The following is a 27,461-nucleotide window of genomic DNA, read 5'->3' as shown; positions in this document are numbered from 1 at the left end:
ACACTACTGAAGGGGTGAATGCTCCTGGAATACTGAGGTAGGAATCTTGATGTCACCAAACATAGTGGACACACTATCGAAGGAGAACATATCAAAAGGTAAGTAAGAATAGATTTATGATATGCTATTCTGCATATTTGTAACTTGACAATATATATCGAGCGTCAAGGTGAATCGATGTGGAGTTAAGAATAGTAAAATATACTAACTCTTTATGCACTTACCCTTCAGCATTTTGTCCCTCAATACTCTGTCCACGATATTGGTCTATCTCAATATGCCTAATCTTGACATTCAGTAGTACAGTAAGGGGTAAGATACTGATTTCACACTAGCATTGAGGTTGCACCCGACATTCTACAACTGAACAAAGTGCTCATTTGCAAAACAAAGAAGAATGCATACAACTTGTATAACCATAAACATAACTGTGCTACCCTGACAAACTTTATATAAACACTACTTACTGATATGTGGTTTCTGGAAGCAAGTCCTCAATAATATAACGGGTATTGTTCCCTACAGAAATGCAAGTATCTCCTCTGTCAATGTTGTATGAAACAATGTTGGATCCATTGTTGCATGGTTCCTCCCAGTTCAATACAAGGCACACTGATGGGAAAATGGAGCAGACATCTGTGTGCTCATCCTCCGAAACGTACAGTGTTGAAACCACACCAGGTACAGATGATGGAGTTTTGCAGGTTACAAGATCACTGTATGGTCCTGCTCCCGCTAGATTTACAGCCTGCGAGAAGAAAAAAAACACAACAGAGTAAGACTAAGCATGAATGTACTGAAACAAAGTAATCCTCAATAAAGCAGGCACATCATTAAAGATCATCTTAAAATGTATGTTTGATTTCTATTGCAAACACTCTTTCTCCTTTTAAAAGTATGGCTAAGTTTCTTAATTTCTTCAAATATAACAATAGTTTTTTTTAAAAGACAAACACATGTGAATAACTCCTCTTTTGTTTTCAATCAACAAACAGAAAATGACAATAATGAGCAGGATAACATATTTTCAATAACTGGAATTATCAGGTCGTAGACCTGGGTACACGCTTCAAGTGTGATCTATTCTTTGACTTACACACTCATTCCTCCATGCTCCCTCCACCTACTTTACACATATATCTAGAAGCCACAGCAAAGGAATTCATTTTCAGTGCCATTTTCCCCAAACCAAAGTTGTAAGCACTTGCCCTCTATAGTAATAGCTTACACATGTGTGGTCAAAAGCATGAGTAGGTCCTGTGGAAAAATATACTAACATCTTTCTTGTGTCAGAGGAACGCATGTATAACACTAAACCGATAAGAGACTTAAGTGTCTCATATGTTTGTGTATTCATCCCCCATAAACTAACTATAAAAACCAACAGATAAGCTTTAATGCTGACAGGGAGTAATAGTGGATAAAGCACACAACCTCAGCAGATGAAAAATACAAGCTAAGGAATTAGCATAACCATAACTATCACCATTGGTTGTAAAAGGTGGAATTAAGTTGTGAACAAGAGAATGAGTGAGTGTTTGACAAGTGTTTAACAGTGTGTATGATTGAGTTGCCAAGTAGCTAAGCTTTCAATGAATTTAAATGGTAACTGTTTCTCATAGTGAGAAGATACTGGTATTTTCTGACAGTGGTTGACAATGAGAAAATTATTGGTTGGTATGTTGTTATGGTAGTGAGGTTGTATGGTACCATACAGTATACTCCTTGTATGCCACAGTATGAATTAATATTTTAATCCTTACCTGGATCTTCATATCTTGGATATCATCCCTGATTGTGTTCATTGTGAAATGTGGTAGTATGGTTGTAGTGATCATTTTGAAAAATGAATTCTTGAATCATACATACCGTTGTGATCATCATATTGCCTCCTGCTTTTTTTTATTATGAAAATGGAGCATTGATGGACCTCTTGCCGGGGTATATGTGTTAGAAACAAGCTGGTGACCAGTATCTGCCTTAATCAAAAATCATAAAACTCTCTATCTATAGTTTAATAAAGAGAAGTATCGTCAAACTAAATATAACATTTGCCATGTAGTGGGTTTAACAGTAGGGGGAGTGCTTCACCCATACCAACTTTGTGCTTAGTTTTGTTTGATTTTTATGACCAGCGGAGTGTTTGAAATATCTGAAATCGGCACCCTTTTCATATGTACAAATGTGGTATGTGTGACCTTTGGGCACACCAGGATAAGGACTTTGCCACACTGAGTTCCAGCATGGTTTTGATTGTAATGCTCATAACCAGCTTTGTTTGCCACTTGTAATGTGTCTGAACAGTTGGGATATGTGTAAAAAGATGCACAAGGGGTTCACCATCTGTTGCTTGCACATCAAAATATGTTGTTTCTAAACACTGATTATTCCCTTGCTGTTGAGAAAGGGCACAGGATTTGGACCACATTCTCAGGCCCGTTGACAAATATGCTCCAATTTGGCAAATCAGAATTGACAATAATCAATGATTCGTCACCAAATATGGTACAATTTGGACTCAGGAGGCAAATTTAATAAGGGCGCAAAAATGTGATTTACTATGGAGTGAGCTAAAATATATATATATATATACACACACACACAAGACCAATATTTTTGGAAACATTTAAACATATTTCTGTAAATAACGCTTAACATTTTTTTCCAAATAGATTGATTAAATGTTTTCATATTAATGGGGAGAACACCTACTCAGAAACAAAATCTGTGTGTCTGAAGGGAAATTAAACTGATGCACAGAAATATCCAAACACATACACCCAAAAGGCACAAACATTCATTCTGCTGGGTGTATGTGTCTGGAAAGATGCTTGTTTGATTGGTTCAGCTGTATTTGAGTAGGAATATTTTAGAACAATCGTAAAACTGAGAGTGAAAACAACTTTTTGGGGGGCTCTTATTTGGAGCATCCTCAGGAACAAATTGTGATTATGTGACACTTCAAATTAAATGAAAATGACAACCACTAAGGATCCTTAACTATGGTCCTGGGATTGAGGGGTGTCCTGGGACACATACGCAATCTTTGCATCGTCCCGATTCTTGCACGCATTCACCCAAATATATACACTGGTTGTCATATTGCGAAAGTTATATGCCACTTTCAACTCTAAGTGCCAAATTACTAAGTGTGTCAGTATTACAGCAGCATTAGAAACAAATGGCAGTCAATAGTGACAATCAATGTAGAACACACATACACACACACTCTCGTGCCCCCCTCACATACACATACATATACATATGTACCACCCACATACACAAGAATACAAACACACATATCTCCATAAACGAGACAATGAGTTTGAAAGCATCTAAAACTTTAGACAGGCAGGAGCCAGTCTAATGACTGAATATGATTATTACCCTCCCCCTGGAGATTTTTTCATATGTCAGTTGCTATAGTAGAAAATGATGGTGATACGTCATCTTTAAAGAGCGCGCGGCGCTAATGGAAGCTCTGTGGCTCCAGGGACATGCTTCATCTAATGAAAGCCTCCTTCTGCTGTTGAGGAAAATGCATGCTGTCTTCAGTCACAGGTAGAAATGCCCAGGGCTCAGAGCAGATATTGTGTTTTTCATCATGTTCCAACGTGGGGAGTTATTGCCATGGCTAGCCAGCTTTCTATAATCTACTTTTCAGAATACACGCTGTGGACGAAGGACGACAACAAGTCCCTTTAAGGTGAAGGCGAGATACATAAATGGGGGTCCACTCAATGCAAGGCACAATCCTCGGTGAGCTGTGTACTATTTCTGCATGGAGACCCTTCATCAAGGGTTAGATCCCAGAAAAAAGCCCACCCAGAAGGTTTGTGTTTTGAGAATATCAAGCAATCATTACCAGCTGAAGGGAGGATTAGGTGCAAGCAGAGTAACATGCAATAAAGCAAAACACCACCAACATGCTAATTGCAGGGTGCAGCGGTCAATAGTGCAACAGGTGCAGTGGCACCGGAGCCTCGAGGCATGAGTGGGGCCCACTGATGCTAAACTATTAAAGTATTTTAATACCCAACCAGGGCGAGAGGGATCCATTTCCTTGATTACACAATTGTAAGTGCTCTCCTGTCCCACAAACGAAAAACATTTGCGATATTAATGGCGTAAACAGCATCCCCATTTAAAAATCAGCGAAAGTAAATCATTGTTATGAAGTAAATTACCTGTAGAATATTGAGTATGTTTATTAATGACTCGAATGGTAAGTATTTAAGTAGCATTGTTGTCATAAGTGCCCCCAGAGGGATTTTGGAGCGAATGACAAGTAACAGAAGTTTAATGTTACCCAACTCGCTGATTATCCATTTATTGACCTCTCAAGAATGAGTGGAGGGCGGGATTTGAACCTTTGACCATGGAGGCAAACACAGATCGTAAAGTGTATGAATTAGGCAGGTGAGCCACCACAATAGTTGGCTCCGCAGACTTTAGCGTGTATTATATAGAGGTACTGTACACACTCTAAAGATATAGGAAGAAACACAAGGTCTGGAGACAACTTTCATTGATACTTTTTATATTTAACTACTAAAGTGGAGTCATGCGCACATAAGAAGTCTCAGACATATTATAGAGTCGAAAGTATAATCCAAAACTATGCATCAGACATAGTACTATTTTCAAATTCTCATAAGTGTTTTAGATCTCCTTGCTATGCATTTTAAGGCTCTGTATCACTATCTTGAAGAGAATTTATTTTTCATGAGAACTAAATATAGATTGCAAGTATATATTTGTTTAGGTTTTATCCTCTTCTTTGTTACTATTGATAGACCACGATTGGTCTGTGAATATCTACAACATGGATTTGCACACAGGTGACTAAATGTCCCTCACAATGCACAGTACATCGCGTCTACAAATTTCGATCAATTCAAGGATGCCCAACGTACAGCCATTGTAGATCTTCAGAATTACCATTGAGTATGTAAATCCAGTGCCATTAAGATTTAATGTATGTGTATATACCTAATGTATATATTTAAAATCTAGCATGGATGCAATACCCCCTACAGCATATACTCCTCATCTAGTTGATTTCATAATAAGAAACAAAAAATATAACCACTAAAATCCTCACTAGTATTTTATGGTCCTTTAAAAATTGTCAATAGACATAATGATTATTAATATAGTGCGTACCACAAACTAAATTGCCTCTACGCACTTGAATTGCAGGAACTATCATTAACTACCTAAATGGTACATGAAACTCTGAAAATTGAAAGTCTGAATAGGCTTTGAAAGGATTTTAACAGATCTTAAGAGCTTTTGACATCTTTCTTTCCATTATCTTTGTATTGCATACCCCTTGACACCGACTGGCATTGAGAGCAATTGAATACACTTTGCTTTTGTTGTTACGTTTTTACGATTTCCAATTAGTGATGTAGTAGGTTGATGACCGAGGTGGTGGTGACCACCTGCATCGCGGGCAGAAGACAAAAGGACGAGCCAGCTGATGAGCCAATACGTCTCATGGGCGATGAGCTATTGAAGGGAACCTGCAGCTAAAAGAACCCCGTATAAGAATGAAAGGGATGATGAAGCACGCTAAAGCCTTCAGGGGAAAAATTAGGACCCGATTTTTATATTGATGGATGGATTAATCTCATTTGGCCCAGTGGAGGACTTTATGTCCACCAGGTCGAGACTACTCCACCCGTAAAATTTATGAATGACCACCAAGCTGGAGGTCATTTATAAAGTATTGGCAGGAAATCCCGTGACAGCGGTTCCTGCCAGTGCATTTTTCTGATTGGTGCAGAGCTCTGTTATCGGGACAGAGACCTGCACCAAACAGTTTTTTTATTTTCAAAGAGAAAATCCCAAAACAGGATTTTTTTGGGGGAGAATACGAAATGAACTGCTTTCCTTGCCTTGGGAGTCCTCTCCCATGACAAGGGGTGCATTTAGTCATTTTCACTGCCCCTTACCGCCAGGGTTTTCTGGTGATGACTGGCAGAGAAAACTGACCTGTAATTCCACCCAACAAAATTAGGTGGGTGGAACAGGTCAGCCTCTGGCGGCCCTTATTCCACAGGGCCGTCTGAGGAGATTAATTACAGAGGAGATGGAATAGTCTCTGCTATGATTAATCCTAAGGACAATCCGCACATAAATTTGGCAGGCGGACCGCATTCTTGGCGGTAAGGGTTTTCCACTGCCGTTGTGATAAAGTATCCTTACTGCCAAGAATTAAACCGGACACTTAGTTATGACGTGATTTCTCGATTTTAGAGCAATACCACTATTGAACCATGAGTACCTCCAGCAGGCTGCACCAAGAAGCTGGCTATGAACAACTATAAGTGATTTAATGAGCTTTTACCAGAGCACCGGAATAATGCCAATGTGAAGCTGCGTCGTTTTTCACAAAATTATGGATATGCCTCTTTTGCCACAAAAATTCTTAATGGATCATTTGGTGCATTTTCTGCAGATTTTAACAAAAAAAGATTATGTTTCTATCTCAATAGGGTCAAGGGCTACTATAAACGCAGCCACGTGTTGCAGCACAGTGGAAGGTCCTTTGCAAAGTTTGATTGGTAACTTTTCTGTTGCTTATTGGTAAACATATGCTCAGACAGTTTTAACAAGTGTAAAAATGACAAAATTCAATCACAAATTGTGCTGCATAATTCTATTGACCAACCCCTCTACTCCTGACACCTAGCAGGTGACACCTCCAGCCACTCATCAAGCCCACCATCAGCAAAGGATGAACATGAGCAGCCAAGTTGAGAAGGCCCTTCCTCAGGTCTCCACATTACCACTGCAATTTCTCTCAAATGTCACAGATTCAAGTGTGATGTGTAACTCATTCAGTAGGTTTCTTTTGTTGCATCCTGGGATTTGTAGTCCTTGAGGCTGAACTTGATGTGATACTCACCCATGGACCAGGGAAACCTGAAAGGTCTGCCACAGCTTTTCTGCTGCAACACTACTTAATTAGCTACTGGTTGCCTAGGGTAGCAGCTGCTAGCCATAACAGGTGTTCAAGATGCCAATGTATGTTTTCATTAGAAGAGTCTTGCTATACAACTAAAGTCTCTTTCGTTTATTAGTGGCTCAGATTGGAGCAATTGGTGAATTCCCAGATGGGGAAATTACTGTAAGAAAACAACTTGCTGCATTTTCAGATACTTTGCTGCAGAATGGTAGCGGGTACTATTTTAAAACTAAAAACATTTCTGCTTTTCTTCTCAAAAGGTCTTGTACTTCTGAGCTGCCATAACATCAGTGCGGGTGAAGGATGATAGCAAATTACCAGTATAAGCACACTTCAGGTATGGTAGTTCCTCGAAAGCAATCTCGTATGATAATAATTGCCTTACAAGTATGCTTTAGCAAAGACTGCTAGTGCACATTCGACATGCGACCTATAACACCATTACACAGAATAATGAGACAGCAAGGCTTTCTGATTGCTTGCGCATGGTTAACACCATGTAATACAATTTTCCAGATACTTGATAGCATATCACATTGCACTATACAGTTCTCAGCAAAAGTAAAGCAATATAATCAATAGCAAATGTTTTCGCAAGAGCAAACTTAAGTCGATAGAAATCTTCCAAAGTATGGGCTTCAATTGCTTTAACTCGTATGTGTGGAGATTGACCACAGTTGTAAAATAGGTCAATTTGCTCAATGGATATAAAGGGATCTTTGATTCCAGGAAGAGTTACTGGTCATTGGCGCCTGGGCTCATTGTGAGGCAGATGGTGGGAGTGATATGATTGGCCCCACCAGGAATCCTGATAAAGAGGAAGTTTAGTCCACTGAATCTTTATGGGGCATATTTCAGTGGAGGCGGACAGCCAGGTGTGATCCCCATTATTCCTCACGCCACTGTTATGGATTACTCAGAATTGGAGCCATTCCTGCTCTTATAGGGCACTGCAGTGGTTGGAGCACTTCAAAGGAGTTGACGACCACATCAGAAATAGCAAAAGTGATAATGTTATTAACTTATGTTGCTGGATTTGGAATATAAAGAGGGAGCACAAGTCTCACACTTGGTTGAACAGCACCATCTCATCAGTAGAGAGAAGACTAGCAAGACTTCCTGCAGCTTGAACGACGATTAGGAACTAAGGTCTGCCAGTCTCTAATACGGGTGAGGGGCCATCACTCAGGAACCAAGTACACTTACTCTGTGCCTGCAGTAGTACCAGCCTTCTGCCTGCCTGCCAGGACCAGTGTGTCCTGTGAAAAGGAGAAGTGTGGAGAGAGTGAGACCCAGCAGGGGTCCTGGCTAAAGGATCGCAGTGAGCAGAGCGTGAGATGCTCGGTCCAGTGTTGCAAGAGAGCCATTCGCTCTCTTGTAGAAGTCGGCAACCCCTGATGGAGCTTGCTTGACGTTGCTGTCTGTCGCTCGTGTACAAGACTCCAGTGCACCAGGAGGGTACTATACTGAGCCTGCTGGGGCCATTGCCACTGAGTCTGTTAGGGCTCTCACTCTTGAAATTGAGATGTTGTGATGTTGCCCGTGCCTGCGACCATGTATGCCAGAAATGGTCAACTAGGAACGTTAGCGCTATTGCTATGTTGGAGTAGACCAGGCAAACAGCAGAGGAACTTGGGAATAGCTCCAGAAGCAGCCTGCTGTAAATCTGCTTCTTCACCGACTTACCAGTAGGAACAACAAGAAAGGAGCTATTGCACCTGGAAGCCATTTCAGTGTGTGACCACACAGTGCACTTACCCTGCTGACCGTGAAAATGTTGTGGTGCAAGCTGCTCACTGTGGAGCACAGTGAAGAGAAGGACCCTGGCTGTTAACCTCCTCCAGAAGGTTTTGATAAGGGTTACATGGAAGCATGGCCCTAAATCCGTTTGAGGCTTGTTCACGTTCTGTGGTTTACTACCCGGAGAGCTCAAAACTATCAAGACCAAAGCCAGACTTTGATGCACATTGCTAATGTGAGAAGCACCATGGGACTACTTTTAAAACCCATCAGGAATAAAAGGAAAGCATGGAGGAGGAGGAAGATGGAAATAGAGGAACCTTGGTGGCTACTACCCTGAGAAGTGTGAGTGCACCAGTTTTGACATACTATGTGAATATTTAGTGCTGTGTTTAGTGTGTGTAATAAATACAGCTTTTTATACTAAAGATAAGGAGAGGACTGGGCACTCACATGACTGCACATTGTGACCAGGGTCCATGACTCAGGGCAGGAGTTTTTTTTTATGCTGGCCCTCCCTTTTCTCTACAATGGTAATAAATAGCAGATTATTCTCTCTGCATGTGCATGCACAGTTTGGGTCATGCAAGTCTTTCAAATATATTAGTTAACAACATAGGTATTTAAGCAGAACCAGAGCACCTTTTCTTTGCATAGGCCCATAGTGTGAGCAGTGAAGCTCCTATCACTGGATGACCCTAAAGTACATAATGTCCTGAATATGGAGCTTTACTATGGTTGTAATAAGATTGTCTAAATTTGGTTTATTTTTAGAATTGCATCCCATAAAATGTTTTAATGGGCCAAACATCTTTCCACTGACAATGCATATCCTCATCAAACCCATATTCATTTTTACAACAAATTTCTAACCAGCTTCAAACATACACACATTTGCATGCTTTAAAAGCAGATTTAAAAAGTAAGTTAAGTATGCTATTTTACCTGCAATCTACACCAATACTGTTTCGCCGCTGCCAAATCACTGATTTCAAAGCAGGTGTCTGTGCCGCAGTACACCAGCTGCAATGACTCTTCTTCCTCACCCCACTCTAGTCGATACTCTGAAATGTCAGCACCCGAGCAATCTGGACTCTGCAAGACAAACAAGCATTGGCACCGACTCCTCTGTGTGTGAGCAGGATGCACCACTCTCTCAAGGAAGAATTCATGTACAATTTACAGTGAGGGAATATACAAGAAAGGAAACTATAGTGGAAAAGTCAAGTTTAAACTGCTTTCTAAATAACAGGAGAGAAGGGTGAGAATGCAGGTGTAAAGTTACTGATTCCATAAACTGGCGGCAGCAACCAAAACAGCTGTTTCTTAACCCGTTGGCTGCTACCGCTTTTTTGCGGCAGTGCGACGTTTTAAAAAAAGGGCGCGGTCGCATCGGCCATTGGCCGACGGCAGCACCAGCGAGGTAGTGCTACCGTCGGCCAATGGCCGACGGCAGCAGCCAACGGGTTAAACATACAAAATGTAAAGGAATGCTAAAGTAGACAACTTGAAGTGTTTTAAATGGAGCAGCCCGCAAGTGCGTAGACAAAGTGCTTCAGTGATGTATGTTTACACCGATTTATTAATCAGTATTAAAGACATAAGGGCTGATTTATATTTGAGCAGGAGGCTCAGTTCTCTGCCAGGGTGGAGTAAATGACTCCATCGCCCTGACGGAGACGCCGCCCACCACATTTACAAATGAGTGCTAAGCTAGCGGTCACACACAGCTCATCCTTTCATTTATCACTTTTTGACTCAACCAATCCTGCCAAAGCAAAATTCGCCAACTGAATGATCAAAGTCACTGCTTAGATGAAAAAAGAATGCCTCCAGCTCAACACAGACAATACAGATGTCCTTATCTTCAGCAACATCCACTATCCCATAGGACGCCTGTTGGTGGACCTCGGAAATTAGCCCCCCACCCCCCCTAGTGGATCATGCCAAGAACATCGGGATCAACCCAGACACCAGCCTCTCTATGATCAGACCGACCAAAGCAGTCTCCTCTTCATGTTACCAAATCCTTTGAATGCTAGACAAGATTTTCAAGTGGATCCCACTGAACACCAGATGAACGGTCACACAGGCTGTTATCACAAGTAGACTTAATTACTGAAACACCCTCTACATCCGAATCCAAGCTCATGTCCTACGCTGACTCCAAACCACACAGAATGCTACCGCCAGACACATCCTGAACACTCAGAAAAATAAAATCTCTCCACACTTCAACAATCTCCACTGGTGTAGAGTCCAGGAAAAATATACGTTCAAGCTACTCAACCACATCTACAAAGCTCTCCACAACACTGGTCCAGCTTAACTCAACCACCGCCTCAACTTCTACCAACACACCAGACACCTTGACCTGCGTCCCAAGCAAGAGCACAACTCCCCTCACATTAAGGAGGCCAGAGCGGAGGATGCTTCTTTTCATACTTTGCAGTCAAGACCAGGAACGAACTTCCGAAACACCTGAGAACCTCCCCCTCCTTCATAGACTTCCAAACGAACCTCAAGACATGGCACTTCCGGTGGAAACAGCCATGATCTCCTCCTCCTTCCCCATCAGCCTTTTCTATACAGTGCCTGGGTAACCTCACGGATGGTTAGCCGTGCTCTACATTGCCGCATACCATAATAGAATATAACATAACAAAGCATTGGCAGGAGCCACCGTCATGGTGGATCCTGCCAATGCTTTTTGCAGTTTGGTGCAGGACTCCATCACTATAAGCATTGCACCAAACTGTTTTCTTTTCAAAAAGAAAATCCCAAAATGGGATGTCCGCCCTTCCCAATTGGGCTGGAGGATGTACATATTCTAGTTCTTTGATGGCCCTTACTCCATCGGAGACGTTTGACTACAAAAATGACAGAGTAGTCACCGCCGTAGCCAAACCTATGATCCGCCGACCTTTAAATTGGACATGCAGACCAGAATGTTGACCATGACAGAACTCTGATACCGCTACAATGGAGTTCCCTCTCCACCAACATATAAGCGGGCCCCATAGAAATTCAATACAGTTCTCTTCTACTACCTATTCCACATCAGAAAAAGATAACAAATGGATAGCCTATTTTGTCAATATAATAATCTGAGTATCTGCCAGGGTTTGTTTTATGTAGGTGTTTTGGTTGGCACACCTAGCAATTTTAAGGAAAGTGTCTAAAACCAGACAGGCCACGATTTAAAAGATTTATGTTAATCAACAAAGATTTTTATTTTTTTACCTAGAAATTAAAGAGGTCCTTTTGCATCAAGATAGTTTTTTTACTGACGCAGAGTAACAGCTGCTGTCTTCAATACTATGGGCAGCAAATATGAGCCTAGGAACGGTATACACCCGTTACAACGGATCTTTTACTCCGCAGACCCATTACAACGCGACCATTACTCCGCATACCATTACAACGCATTGCGCTGGGGGGCGCTCTAGGATAGGGGATAAGTATAATTTACTATCCAACACCTTCCCTAGGGTCCACGGGGACTGGAGTTAGAATAGTAAATTATACTTACCACTATCCAGCGCCCCAAGGCGCTATGCGTTGTAACGGTATGCGGAGTAAAAGTCGCGTTGTAATGGTCTGCGGAGTAAAAGTATGCGTTATAACGTCATACATCCGCCTAGGAACATATTTAAAAAACAATTGTGGCCTGGCATGAAGAGGACATGTTCGAACAACTAAGAATAGGAGAATTAAGTTGTGCCCGAAAGGATAACCAAACAGTGGAATAATGAGTGGAAAGAAGGCAGAGCCTCCCATTTTCAATACAGTGGCATAAAAGACCAGATAGGTCAAGCCACATTTGTTGTTTATATCAATTTATATCAGTAGAATGAACTCAGGGCAGGTATGCTTACACTGATAGGTTTTCTCTTGCAGCATAATTTGGAAATGCAGAAGCTGTCCTAGGAAGTTAACCCTCCCACGCTTATGACGGAACCGCTCCATCATGGCCCTCGGGTGGGCTGTGCTGGTGACGGAGCGGTTCCGTAATGCCCCGCTCGGCGCGCCTGCGCTGACGTTCTAAAGAACCGCTCCGTCACAAGCACAGCCCGCCCGAGGGCCATGATGGAGCGGGTCCGTCATAAGCGTCGGAGTGCCGCGCGGCCGCCCCACCCCCTTAGCGCTGTGGTGGAATTGCCGCCGCAGCGAAAGGGTTAATAACAGCTAGAAAAATATAACCACAGACAGCAATATGATACAAATTCAAAAGTTTGCAAGGTGGGCCCCCGTAGTTCTGAAATTCAAGAAGTAAAGTCTGTTCTCAGCCAAGCAATAAAGCAATCAGTTAAATGAATAGTGATATAAGGGTGGGGTGGGGTGGTATACGATTTTCTTTAATATAACTGAACCGTACTATCACTGCTAGAAAATGTGGTGAAACAGAGAACAATGTTTATTTCAGAAGAACCAAAACTTGTTTTATCAAACTGGGACACATTGGTGATTATTGCTGGTTACTTGTACTGAGTATGGAAAATGACCAATATTTAGAGTGTTTTTGACATTGATTGACACATTTGGTATTTCTGCACATACCGGACTTATACAAGCACTGTCAAAGCCAATACATCTGGTTAATTATAACACATGTACAATTATAAACCATATACCAATGCTAATATGCACAGCTAAACAACAAACATAATGACATGCAGACACACATACGCATACATAAAGACACCTTAAAACACTCATTAATACCCACCGTAGTTAAGAAGGAGACGCACAAGGACACACAAATGCCAACTACCACTAAGTCATACACTTTGCCATTCACTTAGCCATTTAAATAGAAGCAACACACGTAGCAGGTGAAATGATAACAGACAACACATGTGTTAACACACAAGGTACAGTTTTTGTGAAGATAGGGGAAAGCAAAAAAACATTGTTAACATGAAGCATTATAATCTGGTTGTTTAAAGAAGAAATGTACTGATAACCAAACAATAATGCCAAAAAATAATGGAATGGGCTGCTCACCAGAGGCACCCGAATTCCCTACTATGCCTCAAAGACATTCCTGGCTCCACCTCCTTCACCAATAATCTACCACACAAATGTGTTAAATAAAACATATTTTAAACAAAAGTCTAAAATGCATATTTCCACGGATTGGTAAGAGTCCCAGTAAATATAAATACCACTTCACCAGGACTACCAAATTCTAAAGATGACACACTGACAAAAGAACTTTTGACACTTACTGATCTAAGGGCAATAGACAGAACATAACTAAAACACAAGTTTTCACAGTTCTGAGGAGTGGGACATTGTCTTTCAAACTGCTTTCATAGCCTCATTGGTCTCTCTTTCAACAAGCGTATGCAACACCTTCCTTCTTAGGAGCATGTAGGGCCAAGGGCACTCCAGAAATGTAACTTTAAAATAGAACCTTCTTAGAGCGGACAATGATGGTTCGAACCTGGAACACATATAACATCCCGGACGACTCACCTTCATGGTGGGACTCATGGCACACTCCAGTCATCACATCTTCCGGACACTCCTCAGGCTCAAGAGTCACACTATCAACCCTGTGGTGTTTAGAAGGATTGTAGCTGCAGTGTGGTTAAGTGCCCTGGCTGCTCCACACATACTGCCTGAATATGTAAAATGCAAGGAGGGCACGTCTGAGACCCAAACCGGACCACCTTCGTCCCTTGCAGGATCTATCTTTTGTGATCAGCAGTCTGACTTGGCCCCCGTTAGATGTGAGAGCATTTATCTGACTTCCAAGACTTATCTGTAGTCCAGGGTGGTCCTTACCTCTCCCTACATTGCTATCTCTCATTGAAAAACCTTCAAGGAAGCCTGTAAAGGTGTGATGGTAAAACAAAGCTCAAAAAAGACATGTAGAAAGAAGCTTTTGTACAGTTCGCTTCAATTAATGACATGTGTGGGTTAGCCATCCTTAGACATTGGTTGGATGGGCTGTCTCTCAATTTTTACAAGTGTCTTGTTGCATACTTTGTACATGGCTGAGGCTTCCTCCGACACCCTAGAGTGGCCACTACTGGATTGAAGATGGAGCCCGTCTGATGACCATGCAATGGGAGCGCAAGAAAAGACTGTCAAGTCTGCAACCCACAAACTTCTATTGGCACATGCTTCATTTCTTTTTTATTATTTTTGAAATTAATAGACCAATAAAACGACTATTTACACTTTTTGTCTCATAATTTATTTCCATTTCATTTCTTTATATAGTACTAGACTCCTGAGCATTGATCCATGATCAAGGACATGCAATGCTGTATAGATTTGAATAAGAAAAATTACAGCACATGCCTCCATAATGTATAAGAAAATGTTCTGCATGTCTATTCACAAGTCACTTATGGCTCAGACCAAAAAGAAAGGACTTTAAAAGAGGATTTAATTTTGTTCAACTGCGAGGACACGGCGATAGCGTTAATGGTATCTGCCAACAAATAAGAGGCTCAAAATATATATATATTTTTTTTGTTTTTTTTTTTATAAAAGACCTTTATTGTACACGTCTTGCATGACACAGCGTAATGCCTACAACCCGTCCGGGCCGGCCGCAGCAAAAATCGAGGTCAGGTATTGACAGTAGGATAACACAGCCGCATGGCCGACAACCCGGGGGTCCGGCGGCGAATAGAAACTGGGTGCATCATGTATCGAGTAATTCAGGCATACGATATGGCTTAGGTCTATGTTTTAAACAACAACGAAATAACAAAACTTTTCAGCGAAACGTAAAGGCACTTGCAGCAGAAACAAACTTTCGCAGATGAGAAAATAGTCAGTTACACCTTGCAGTATAGCGTACACCAGCCGCGTGGCCACCAACCCCCGCCCACCTCTCTGTATCCGTCCATCAAGGGGCGGAAAACAGCATACTAGGTGCCACAGGCATCAGGACAGTCGACCAGGCGCAAACCTCAATCAGAAAGGGCTTCATCCGGGTCAATTCGCGGTGGTTCACATATATCCCCCCTAAATGTATTCCATGCCCCCCATATTCGCCCCCACTTCGCCGGGCAGCCGCGATGAACAAACACTGCCCTTTCCGCCACCATGGCGTCATCCATATCTTTGCACCAGTCTCTCAGCGTGGGCAGGACGTTGGAACCCCACAGTTTGGCAATATTGCGCTTCGCCACCATCATGCCCAGTACAGCCCAGTCTTGCTGACGATGTGTTAGGTCGACTGCCTCCCAAATGTTTAATAGACAGCGACGTGGGTTGGGTAGTAGGGAAATCTCTGTGGTTTGGGAAATGGTCCGCATAACCGCCGCCCAGTACGTGGCTACATATCTACAGTCCCAGATAGTGTGGTAGAATGTTCCCCTCTCCCCGCAGCCACGGAGGCAAAATTCGTGAGAGGTTCTTCCTATTTTATGAAGAACCGTTCTGGTATAGTATGTGCGGTGAACGATTTTCAACTGAACCAGTTTAAGTCTGGACGAAATCGCCGATTCCTTTGACGAGGAGAGTGCCTCCTGCCATTCTGAGTCATCAAGGTCCCCAACATCTCCCACCCAACACAAGCGCAACTTAGACAGCATGTCAGGGAGGTTGTTGACCAGTTTCCGATACGTGAGGGATGTCGCCTTGTGGGGCATGTGTTCCGTAAGCAGTCTGTCCTCTAGAGGGGTGGAGTCCTGTAGCGTTGTCCCGGTCGGGATGGTGGAGAGAAGCGCGTGCCGTATTTGCATATATCTGTAATATTCTGATTGGGCCATATCATGTTTGATTTGTAGAAAAGCGAAGTCCACTATGGTGCGTTTTCTCCAGAGATCACCCACCACGGATATGCCTATGGAGTCCCATGCCTGGAACCCCTTACTATTACCCATGAACCCCAACCTGTGTGAGTCCCACAGGGGTGTCATTAGCGTAATTGTGTGTGCGCATTGAAGGTGTCTGTGTGCCTTGTACCAGAGCTGGACCGTGTGACGGGTAGGGCCTATCAGATCAGACGGAACTCTACGACTATACAGGTTTCTCAACAGTCCCCTGGGTTCAATACCGTGCCTATCTGCCAAAAAGGCGGGTTCAGTCTGCGGGGCGTGGAGCCAGTAATTAATTTGCTTAAGGTGGGCCGCCCAGTAATACAATTCAATGTTGGGGAGCGCTATACCCCCATCGTACCAGTCCTTCACCAGCTTGCATTGCGCGATCCGGGCCGGTTTCCCGTCCCACAGTAGAGCAGATACAGCTGCCGCAATATTTTTAAAGTAGGCGGGGGAGACCAGGAACGGTGTGTTCTCGAGGAGGTACAGAAAACGGGGCAATGTCATCATTTTGAATAACGCGGCTTTGCCCAGGAGAGTGAGAGGGAGGGAGCGCCAGACCTTCACGTCCCTTTTGAACCGCTCCAGAGGGGGTCCCAGATTGAGGGCGTGAAATTCGTCCGGGTCAGAAGAAACCTGGATTCCCAGATACCTGAAGGGGCTGCAAGTATATCGCAATGGACAGTCCGCCGGAAGCGGGGGTGGGGTCCCAGCCAGAACGTATAAGACTGATTTAGTCCAATTAATCCTGTATCTGAGAGCCTTCCAAATTTCTCGCAGACGTTGAGTAGGACTAGAATAGATTTTTTGGGGGAGGTGAGGTACAAAAGGATATCATCCGCGTAGAGAGATATCCTGTCCTCCCATGTCGGCGACCACCGGATGCCCTTGATAGATGGCTCCCACCTGACCCAGATCGCCAGCGGTTCAAGGACCAGCGTGAACAGTAAAGGGGATAAAGGGCAACCCTGCCTCGTTCCACGACCAAGCGGGAAATCTCTGGAGATGTGACCATTCGCCGCTATCTGGGCTAGTGGCTTGGTGTAAAGCAAGCGGACCCACGCACAGAACTTGGGGCCGAAGCCCATGCGACGAAGTACAGCAAACAGATAGGGCCACTCAACCGTATCGAACGCCATAGTGGCGTCGAGCGAGAGAAGTCCCGGCGGGCCAGTACCGCTTGAAGCCGGCGTAAATTATATGAGGTGTTACGATTCGGCATAAAACCGGACTGATCCGGGTGTACCAGGGTGTTCAGGTGTGGAGCCAAACGCTGTGCCAGCAATTTGGCAAGTATCTTTGGTTCCGCGTTCAATAAGGAGATAGGGCGGTAGGACGAGCATGACTCCGGTGCCTTACCAGGTTTGTGGATCGGAATTACTGTGGCAAGGCATTGATCCCTAGGGAGTTCCCCATTTTCTAGACTGTCCGTAAACATTCGGAGAAGATGGGGGGCCGTTATCTGGGCAGTGTATTTAAACAGTTCTATTGGGAGGCCATTGGGACCCAGAGCCTTGCCCGAAGCCAGTGCGCCAGTCGCTTCACGTATCTCTTCCACAGTGACGTCCGCCTCAAGTTCCAATGCCGCCTCAGGTGAGAGGCAGGGGATCGTCAGATCCTGAATATATGCATAGGCTTCGTCAGTCGAGAACGGCGCCTGTGGGGCGTAGATCGCCTCAAAGTGATCCGCCAGAAGTTCAACTATGGCACCGGGGTCCGAGATCGAGGGTCCCCCTGGTGGCGTCAAGCGTGCAATCACCCTGCCCGCTTTTTCTTTCCTGTCGAGCCAGGCCAGCATCTTGCCGGCTTTATCGCCCAACTCATAGACCCTATGACGGGAGGCTTGAATCCCGGTCTGTACCAGCTCCCTCTGGTAGGAAACCCACTCAACGTTCCGCAATCGAACCGCCTGAGCAGTCGCCAGAGAAGGGTGAGCCTCCTGGTCAGAGATCGCACAGTGAAGCGCGTCCTCAAGGGCACCGAGCTCTTGACGCTGGGCACGTTTCTGGGCAGCAATTGACGTTATTGCCTGCCCACGTATGACCGCTTTATAAGCTTCCCACAGAGTGCTGTGAGAGCTCACTGAGCCAGCATTTTCCTGGAAGTAGCGTGTAGTGGCGTTAGTCAGGGTTTTCAACAAAGGAGCACTCAGCAGGTAGCCCGCATGAATGGGAAAAACCCGGCTTCTATGGGGACGGTGATTCGTGTAGATGAGCCGCAGTGGCGAATGATCCGAGATACCTCTCGGACGGATGTCCGCCTCTTCGATGCCTTGTAGCCCATCACCGGACAGTAGGATGTAGTCTATTCGTGAGAGACAGTGATGTGTTGCTGAGTAGTAAGTGTATTGCTTCTCATAGGGATGTTTGTGTCGCCAACTATCTGTGAGACCTAGGGCTTCAATTAGGCCTGCGAGTCGCCCGCCTCCCCGCACCGTCATGGTATGTGGGTGCCTGTCCAGTGTGTGGTCAACAACGTCGTTAAAGTCGCCCCCTAACACCAGCGTCGCCGTTGGTAACAACAGTATAAAGGCCGCTAGGGCCGTGTGTGCTGTGGCATGTAGGCCCGGTGGGACATACACGGAGACAAAATTGAAAAGTTGGCCCTCCCACTGTATTGTCGCAGCTGCAAAGCGGCCCTGGGAATCAATTTTGGTCTGTTGACACTCCATCGGAAAGTTCTTCCGAATAAGTATACCCGTCCCCCTAGAGCCGGAGGAGAAATCCGCATGCGCTATGAATTTATATCCCCATCTGTCCATCGCTCTCGAGGCTAGGCCCACAAGGTGAGTCTCCTGCAACAGGACTATCGCCGGGTTGCAACGCTTCAGGTATTGCAGTACTAGGCCCCGCTTCACCCTGTCGCCTAGACCCCTGACATTCCATGTGAGGACCGTGAAGGTCGATGTGTGAGAGGGATGTGGTACGCTCCGCTCAGGCGGAACCGTCACGTGTACTGCCATTGAGGTGTGTGTGTGATGTCGCACTGGGTAATAGGGGACGAGTCCTGCATCCCACCCCTGCAAGGAAAGTGTCTCTAGCTATACGCATAGCACGTGCCTTAAATCGTCGCTTAGTGCAAAAACTTAAACAGTCAAATCATTCCCCTCTTCCCCCCCTCCCTGCCTCCCTGCTGCACGGGTTCAAAACCGCCCGCCTCCCCAACTGAGCAGAGTGCTTAGTCCCAACCCAACCCAAAGTACTTGCTTGCAAGGGGTAAGTAGCTCCTTGACCTCACGAGCGGCTCCACGTGAGCCCCCCCATCCAGCACGGAGCGTCCACCAAGGGAGACATCGACAATGTTGCAGAGTGGTGACCCTCAGGAATTACGAATGCAGGGGCCTACTCCTCTGTGCGCTCTCCGTCCTCCAGGCCCGACTCTGCAAAAAGATCCTGGCTATGACCCTGGGACGTCTGGTGATCCGGTGGAGTAGCCGGCCGGCTGCCACGTTGACCCCTGTCTCTTCGTCGCGGTGCTTCCACTTGCCTCCAACCATCCAGCCAGTCCCTCGCCGCCTCTGGGGTGTCGAAGAACCATGCCTTATGATTATCCACGACCCTCAGCCGTGCCGGGAAAAGCATGGAGTAGGGTATCTCCTTAGCTCTCAGAGCCTTTTTGACATCAGCGAAAGTCTTCCGTCGCCGGGCCACCTCAGCCGTATAGTCCGGGAAGAAGGCCAGAGTGGAGTTCAGAATCTTGACAGGCGCAGAGACCCTGGCTGTTTGCAGTATGGCATCCCTGTCACGGAAGTTAAAAAGTCTAGCCAGCACCGGCCGCGGTTGCGCCCCTTGATTGGGCCTTCCCCCGGGGACCCTGTGCGCTCTTTCGACAGAGAAGAAATGGGAGAGGCCCTTCGGCTGCAGCTTCGTCCTGATCAAGTCCTCCACATACAGATCCATGGATTGCTTGCCCTCCGACTCCGGAATGCCCAAAATTCGGACGTTATTCCTTCTGGAGCGCCCTTCTTGATCGTCCAGTCGCTCCTGCAGTTTCCTGGTGACCGCCTCCATACGCTCTGCAGCACGCTGTAACTCCGAAGTATCTTCCACCAGTGATTTGGTGACCACTTCCACCTGCGCCACACGCTCCGTCATCTTGTGGAGATCCGCCCTCAGCAGGCCAACGTCCGTTGAAATGGACCCCACCGTCGTTTGTACACTGGAGAGCATCTTCATTAAGTCTTCCAACGTCACTTTCTTGGCTCCTTCTCCCTCTGGACTCGTTGAAGTGCGACCCTCCGGGTGTTTTACAGCGTTTTTCTCAAAGGCGTACTTCTCCAGCTTGGATTGCGCCGCAGTGTGCCTGGGACCCCTCCCCGCCATAGTGTGGATGGTATGGCTCGCGCTGTGGTTACAGAGTGTGTCCGTGTGCAATCCGGGCCAGGCCGTGGGAAAGCGAAGGCAGAATGGCAGCAGTACAATGGCGCCGGCGGCCAGGAACACTGGGGGGTCCAAATCAGGGACCTGTGTGAGGCATCCACCGGGCTACAGAGACCTTTGAGCGTGCGCCCACGCTCCTTATTCGCCTTCCAGGCTGTGATGACTTTCAGGCTCACTTTCTGCCTCAAGCTCTGAAGGAGTCCCGGGCTCAGCTAAGAATACTGGGCTTCCCAAACACCACACCAGCCCCAGCTGCGCAGACCTCAGGGCCGCCGTGGAAATCGTGTTGTGCACTCACGGTCAGGAGAAGGTGGGGGCAGGCACCGCCGTCGCGCTCCGCTCCGCCTGCACAGCAGTGGCTCGGACCCTCTATCACCGGGGGACTTCAATCGCTGGGGCCGCAGCTCTCCACAGTAACGCTGACGGGCAAAGGGTGATCCCAGGCCAATACACCTCCGGTCTTAATCAGGACCGCCGGCGCTGCAGACCGCAGTTGACCGGCGGCAACTTCCGGCGGGGCTCCCCGACCACAGGGCACTTCCGGCCGGCTTAACGATCTGCGGCAGGACGGCGTCCAGCGGACGTTTCCGGGCCCGTCACTGCACCTCCGGCCAGCGGCACTCGATTCGCCTCAGAATGGAGTCGGACCACACCTCACAGCGTCGGGACCCCGATCCGGGTACTGGAGGTATAATGCGTCGGCTGGATTATGCGGATAAATGCACAGGGAGCCGCTCCGGTCTTAGAGCTCTCGCACTACGCCGCCATTTCGCTTGGCTCGTAGCCACGCCCCCCTCAAAATATATTTTTGAGATAATTATAAAGAAAGGGTTAATTAAAGGCATTTTAAGATGAATCATCATCATTAGATTTACACAGCACTTCATCCTAAAGACACTCAAGCATGAAACAAATACTTGGATGTCATGAGGATTAAATACTGTTTACAAAATGCATTTTAAGATATTTGGGCTCAACAGTACTTGTAAGATCTAAGTGAGCTTGCTTTTGTGTTGCACTCTCAATAAAACCATTTGCATATATGTGAAATATGTTTTCCTTCCTTCCTGAAACAAGCATTTACAATGCACTCACTTGCACTTGCACTGCACTGCACTCACCTGCACTGCACTGCACTCACCTGCACTGCACTCACCTGCACTGCACTCACCTGCACTGCACTGCACTCACCTGCACTGCACTGCACTCACCTGCACTGCACTCACCTGCACTGCACTCACCTGCACTGCACTCACCTGCACTGCACTGCACTCACCTGCACTGCACTCACCTGCACTCACCTGCACTCACCTGCACTGCACTGCACTCACCTGCACTGCACTCACCTGCACTGCACTGACCTGCACTGCACTCACCTGCACTGCACTCACCTGCACTGCACTCACCTGCACTGCACTTACCTGCACTGCACTCACCTGCACTGCACTCACCTGCACTGCACTCACCTGCACTGCACTCACCTGCACTGCACTCACCTGCACGGCACTCACCTGCACTGCACTGCACTCACCTGCACTGCACTCACATGCACTGCACTGCACTCACCTGCACTGCACTCACCTGCACTGCACTCACCTGCACTGCACTGCACTCACCTGCACTGCACTGCACTCACCTGCACTGCACTGCACTCACCTGCACTGCACTGCACTCACCTGCACTGCACGCACTGCACTCACCTGCACTGCACGCACTGCACTCACCTGCACTGCACTCACCTGCACTGCACGCACTGCACTCACCTGCACTGCACTCACCTGCACTGCACTCACCTGCACTGCACTGCATTCACCTACACTCCACTGCACTGCACTCACCTGCACTGCACTCACCTGCACTGCACTACACTCACCTGCACTGCACTCACCTGCACTGACCTGCACTGCACTCACCTGCACTGCACTGCACTCACCTGCACTGCACTCACCTGCACTGCACTCAACTGCACTGCACTGCACTCGCATGCACAGCACTGCACTCGCATGCAATGCACTGCACTGCTCTGACCTGCACTGCACTGCACTCACCTGCACTGCACTGCACTCACCTGCACTCCACTGCACTCACCTGCACTCCACTGCACTGCACTGCACTCACCTGCACTGCACTGCACTCACCTGCACTGCACTCACCTGCACTGCACTGACCTGCACTGCACTACACTCACCTGCACTGCACTGCACTCACCTGCACTGCACTCACCTGCACTGACCTGCACTGCACTCACCTGCACTGCACTGCACTCACCTGCACTGCACTCACCTGCACTGCACTCACCTGCACTCACCTGCACTGCACTGCACTCACCTACACTCCACTGCACTGCACTCACCTGCACTGCACTCACCTGCACTGCACTCACCTGCACTGCACTGCACTCACCTGCACTGCACTGCACTCACCTGCACTGCACTGCACTGCACTCACCTGCACTGCACTGCACTCACCTGCACTGCACTGCACTCACCTGCACTGCACTGCACATACCTGCACTGCACTCTGCACTCTGCACTCACTACTCTGCACTCACTACTCTGCACTCTGCACTCACTACTCTGCACTCACTACTCTGCACTCACTACTCTGCACTCTGTACTCACTACTCTGCACTCACTACTCACTACTCTGCACTCACTACTCTGCACTCTGCACTCACTACTCTGCACTCTGCACTCACTACTCTGCACTCACTACTCTGCACTCACTACTCTGCACTCACTACTCACTACTCTGCACTCACTACTCTGCACTCACTACTCACTACTCACTACTCTGCACTCACTACTCTGCACTCACTACTCACTAATCTGCACTCACTACTCACTACTCTGCACTCACTACTCACTACTCTGCACTCACTACTCACTACTCTGCACTCACTACTCTGCATTCTGCACTCACTACTCTGCACTCTGCACTCACTACTCTGCACTCACTACTCACTACTCTGCACTCACTACTCTGCATTCTGCACTCACTACTCTGCATTCTGCACTCACTACTCTGCATTCTGCACTCACTACTCTGCACTCACTACTCTGCACTCACTACTCTGCACTCACTACTCACTACTCTGCACTCACTACTCTGCATTCTGCACTCACTACTCTGCACTCTGCACTCACTACTCTGCACTCACTACTCTGCACTCACTACTCTGCACTCACTACTCACTACTCTGCACTCACTACTCACTACTCACTACTCTGCACTCACTACTCTGCACTCACTACTCTGCACTCACTACTCACTACTCTGCACTCTGCACTCACTACTCTGCACTCTGCACTCACTACTCTGCACTCACTACTCACTACTCTGCACTCACTACTCACTACTCTGCACTCACTACTCTGCACTCACTACTCTGCACTCACTACTCACTACTCTGCACTCACTACTCACTACTCTGCACTCACTACTCACTACCCTGCACTCACTACTCTGCACTCACTACTCTGCGCACTCACTACTCTGCGCACTCACTACTCTGCGCACTCACTACTCTGCGCACTCACTCCTCTGCACACTCTCTCTGCCCACTCACTCTGCACTCACACTCTGCACTCACACTCTGCACTCACTACTCTGCACTCTGCACACTCACTCTGCACTGTGCACACCACTGATATCATGGAATCTTCCACCACACTTTCTAAAACTCTATAGTCCGAAGCATAATAGGCACAGAACCAAAAGAAGGGTAGACATTTGCTTAAAATAATCTCATTGTATTTATGAGAAGCAAAAGCGAGACTGTGAAATGTGCTGAATATCAGTTTGTTACGAATCAACAGAGTGGAGTTAGAGAACCAAGAAATAGTAATTTAGAATCCGGGTTAGAAGGAGTAGTAATCACAAGCTGAGGATCAACGGGCGCGAAACAGCGTGGTGGGCGCGCAGGAGACGCAGCGTGAGCGTGCACATCAGCTGAAGATCGCCGGAGAAGACACAGAGCCTGCCTGCTGCCGTGACTGACCCGCTGCAGAGGGAAAGAGCCCGGTGAGTGGGAATAGAGGGGGGTCGGCAGAGAGGGAGTGGGCTGAGAGGGAGTGTGTGTGTGTGCGTGAGTGTGTCTGTCTGTGTGTGTCTGGTGTGTGCCTGCCTGCCTGCCTTTGTGTGTGCGCGTCCACAGACCCTGGTCGGCTCGTGCACCGCTCTGTACTCCCTTGCGAGCTTACTCGGCGACAATAGTTCTCGTTGCCGAGACCTAAAAAGCAGGTTGTATTATATTATGTTGTTCACTGACGTTTTATGTCACACCTCTCAACACAGTCAAGTTTAAACACTTTATGTTGATGCCTTATACTCTCTTTCTGCCTTTCAGAATAGGCAAGATTTATCACATTACTTTGATATTCTACATTTTTTATATGTATGAAAATTTTATTATAATCCCTGAACACGTAAAGCTGCCTGCTTTCTTCTTAGACTATGTTTGGGGCAGACAAAAGTTACACAAAAGTACATTATTTAAAAACAGACGAGATGTAATCAATATGGTTTTGTGTTCAGGGACATGTATAATGCACCACGCCATTTAACATTAATGATGTGATCATACATTTACGTTAAAAAAAGAAACATTTCAGTAAATATTTTGTTCTCATGGCAAGGTAAAAGATCAAACACACAATATACCACATCCAAGGTTCGTCTTTTTAAGACAGTCAAAGTCAATCTTATGTGATAAAGTTTCTTCAAAATCTGATGAAATTATTTTTCATAAATCTAGTAAGGTGAAATGATCTCTGTTATTTTTTTTTAGCACAAAACATAAACAACCAACATAATTAAACCTTCTTGGGTTAACATTGCTAGCCATTTATGAACCTGAAACTTACTAACATCTGCATTCTTTATGAATTTCTTTTAAAAAATAATCAAATCAACTCTTAGCACACTCTGCAACCTTGAACTGAACCTGCCTACATACCAATGAGAGCCTAATAAATGGGTGATTTACACAGCTTCTTCATTTTAAAAGCTTGACAGATATCCAAGAAAGCATAATGACTGACTAAATTTGAGTTTTTTTTTGCAATAAACCCAGTCACCACTGGAGAAAACAGCTAACTGTTTAAAATACTCTTTAGTAGAATTTATCATGTCAAACCCTCAAGAGACCAGCCACGCGCAGAAGTGAAGGTAAGGCAGCTGACAAGAACTAACGCCAACGCTGCGGTAACGCAACAATTGCAAAGCAATTGAGAGCACATAATGGTTATATAGTGGGCGAAAACACTCATGCTTCTTTGCCATGGTTATAGAATGCAATTTTATTTAAATTCAAATAATGCAGTTCCATCTCTCCAAATGTGTCATCCTTACCTCCCAATTTACACGTATGCATGTAGTAGAAAGGACAGTCAACAGTGGTGCTCGACATGGCCCAGGTGGGCCGGCTGCTGTTGTGATTTCTGCCGCCTCCGAATAGGGGCCATACTGTAAACCAAAAAAGAAAAAATAGAGTTGAGTAGAAACTACACATTGGCTGACTGCTGTGGTGTACCTTACGTTTTCATGTCAAAAGGTGGCATAATAAATAATAAAATGCGCCCACTGCCCTCTCTTGTCAAATGAAAAGGTAAATATGCAATTCAACAGTAAAGTCATTTAATGTATTTTTAAGACAGAGAAAGGGGCTTCTGCAAGCAGGAAGTTGACTTAAGCACCAAGAAAGCAAATGTGATGTATGAATTTAAGGCTACGTGAAACCTTCAAGCTGTATTGGTGGTGCTTTTAGTTTAGTGCACATCAAACTGTTTTTGACCTGAAATGTTAGCACACCAACTCATTGTAACCCAAGTGGCACTACAAAATAACACGGCCATGACCAAGAAATTGAATGCAACAATAGTCTAATCCTTGTGGAAAACTGCTTGTAATCAAAACAATTGGTGACAAAAGATACTGTGCAGCTGGTTTAATTTCAATACATTCAGAATAAATAAGTATGTATATTCAATGTATATATTCGGTGATTGTAAATAAGCATGTGCAAAGCTTTTTTTAAATAAATGAGGTTTTGCATCATCCTCACAAATGTGTCTTCGTCAGTCTCAATATATATATATATATATATATATATATATCCCAAAGGAGATGCCCTGTCTTATTTTGCTAATAATGGTTTGACAAAAAGATCTTTCTGAGCTGAAAGTCTAGGGATGATGGACCACACTAACCCCCTAGCAGAGCACCTTGGGATTGCCATAGCAGTGATAAGGGAACCCTTGGACTCTTTATACAAAATATCTCATTATGCTATATCATATAAAGAGCAGCTTCCAACAGTAAGGTAATGAAATATTGCTATGTGTTAAAAAAAACAAAAAAAACTCCAGTACTTCACTGAAAAAACGAAAGCATAAAGTGAGGTTTCAGTAGGTGAAAATTTCAGTGACAACCTATCCTTTTAAATGGGCAAAACACTGAAATTCACCAGTTATAATTATCTTAAATAACTATACCTCATGCCCTAAGGTAACTATAACTCGCGCCCTCGCTTATTGGAGGGCCAAGAAAAAGTAAACTAATAATCCTGGACTGGAC

The 27,461-nt window shown here is 45.6% G+C and overlaps 1 protein-coding gene across 5 annotated transcripts in view; it reads right to left on the bottom strand.

The window, feature by feature from the left end:
* The window catches only part of FNDC3B (fibronectin type III domain containing 3B), a 539,535-nt gene that overhangs the window by 48,889 nt on the left and 463,185 nt on the right, over positions 1 to 27,461 (bottom strand). For all 5 annotated transcript variants that reach the window (XM_078665981.1, XM_078665983.1, XM_078665982.1 and 2 more), the window contains 3 exons: positions 26,238 to 26,351; positions 9,662 to 9,811; positions 468 to 748 (listed from right to left, as the gene is read on the bottom strand). In XM_078665981.1, the coding sequence (XP_078522107.1) occupies positions 468 to 748; positions 9,662 to 9,811; positions 26,238 to 26,351 (545 nt within the window). The remainder of the gene's footprint in view (positions 1 to 467; positions 749 to 9,661; positions 9,812 to 26,237; positions 26,352 to 27,461) is intronic.

This window comes from Lissotriton helveticus, chromosome 11 (assembly GCF_964261635.1).
Source record: "Lissotriton helveticus chromosome 11, aLisHel1.1, whole genome shotgun sequence".
Classification (NCBI taxonomy): Eukaryota; Metazoa; Chordata; class Amphibia; order Caudata; family Salamandridae; genus Lissotriton; species Lissotriton helveticus.
The sequence above is the reverse complement of the archived record's forward strand: the minus strand, read 5'-3'. Positions and strand labels throughout refer to the sequence as shown.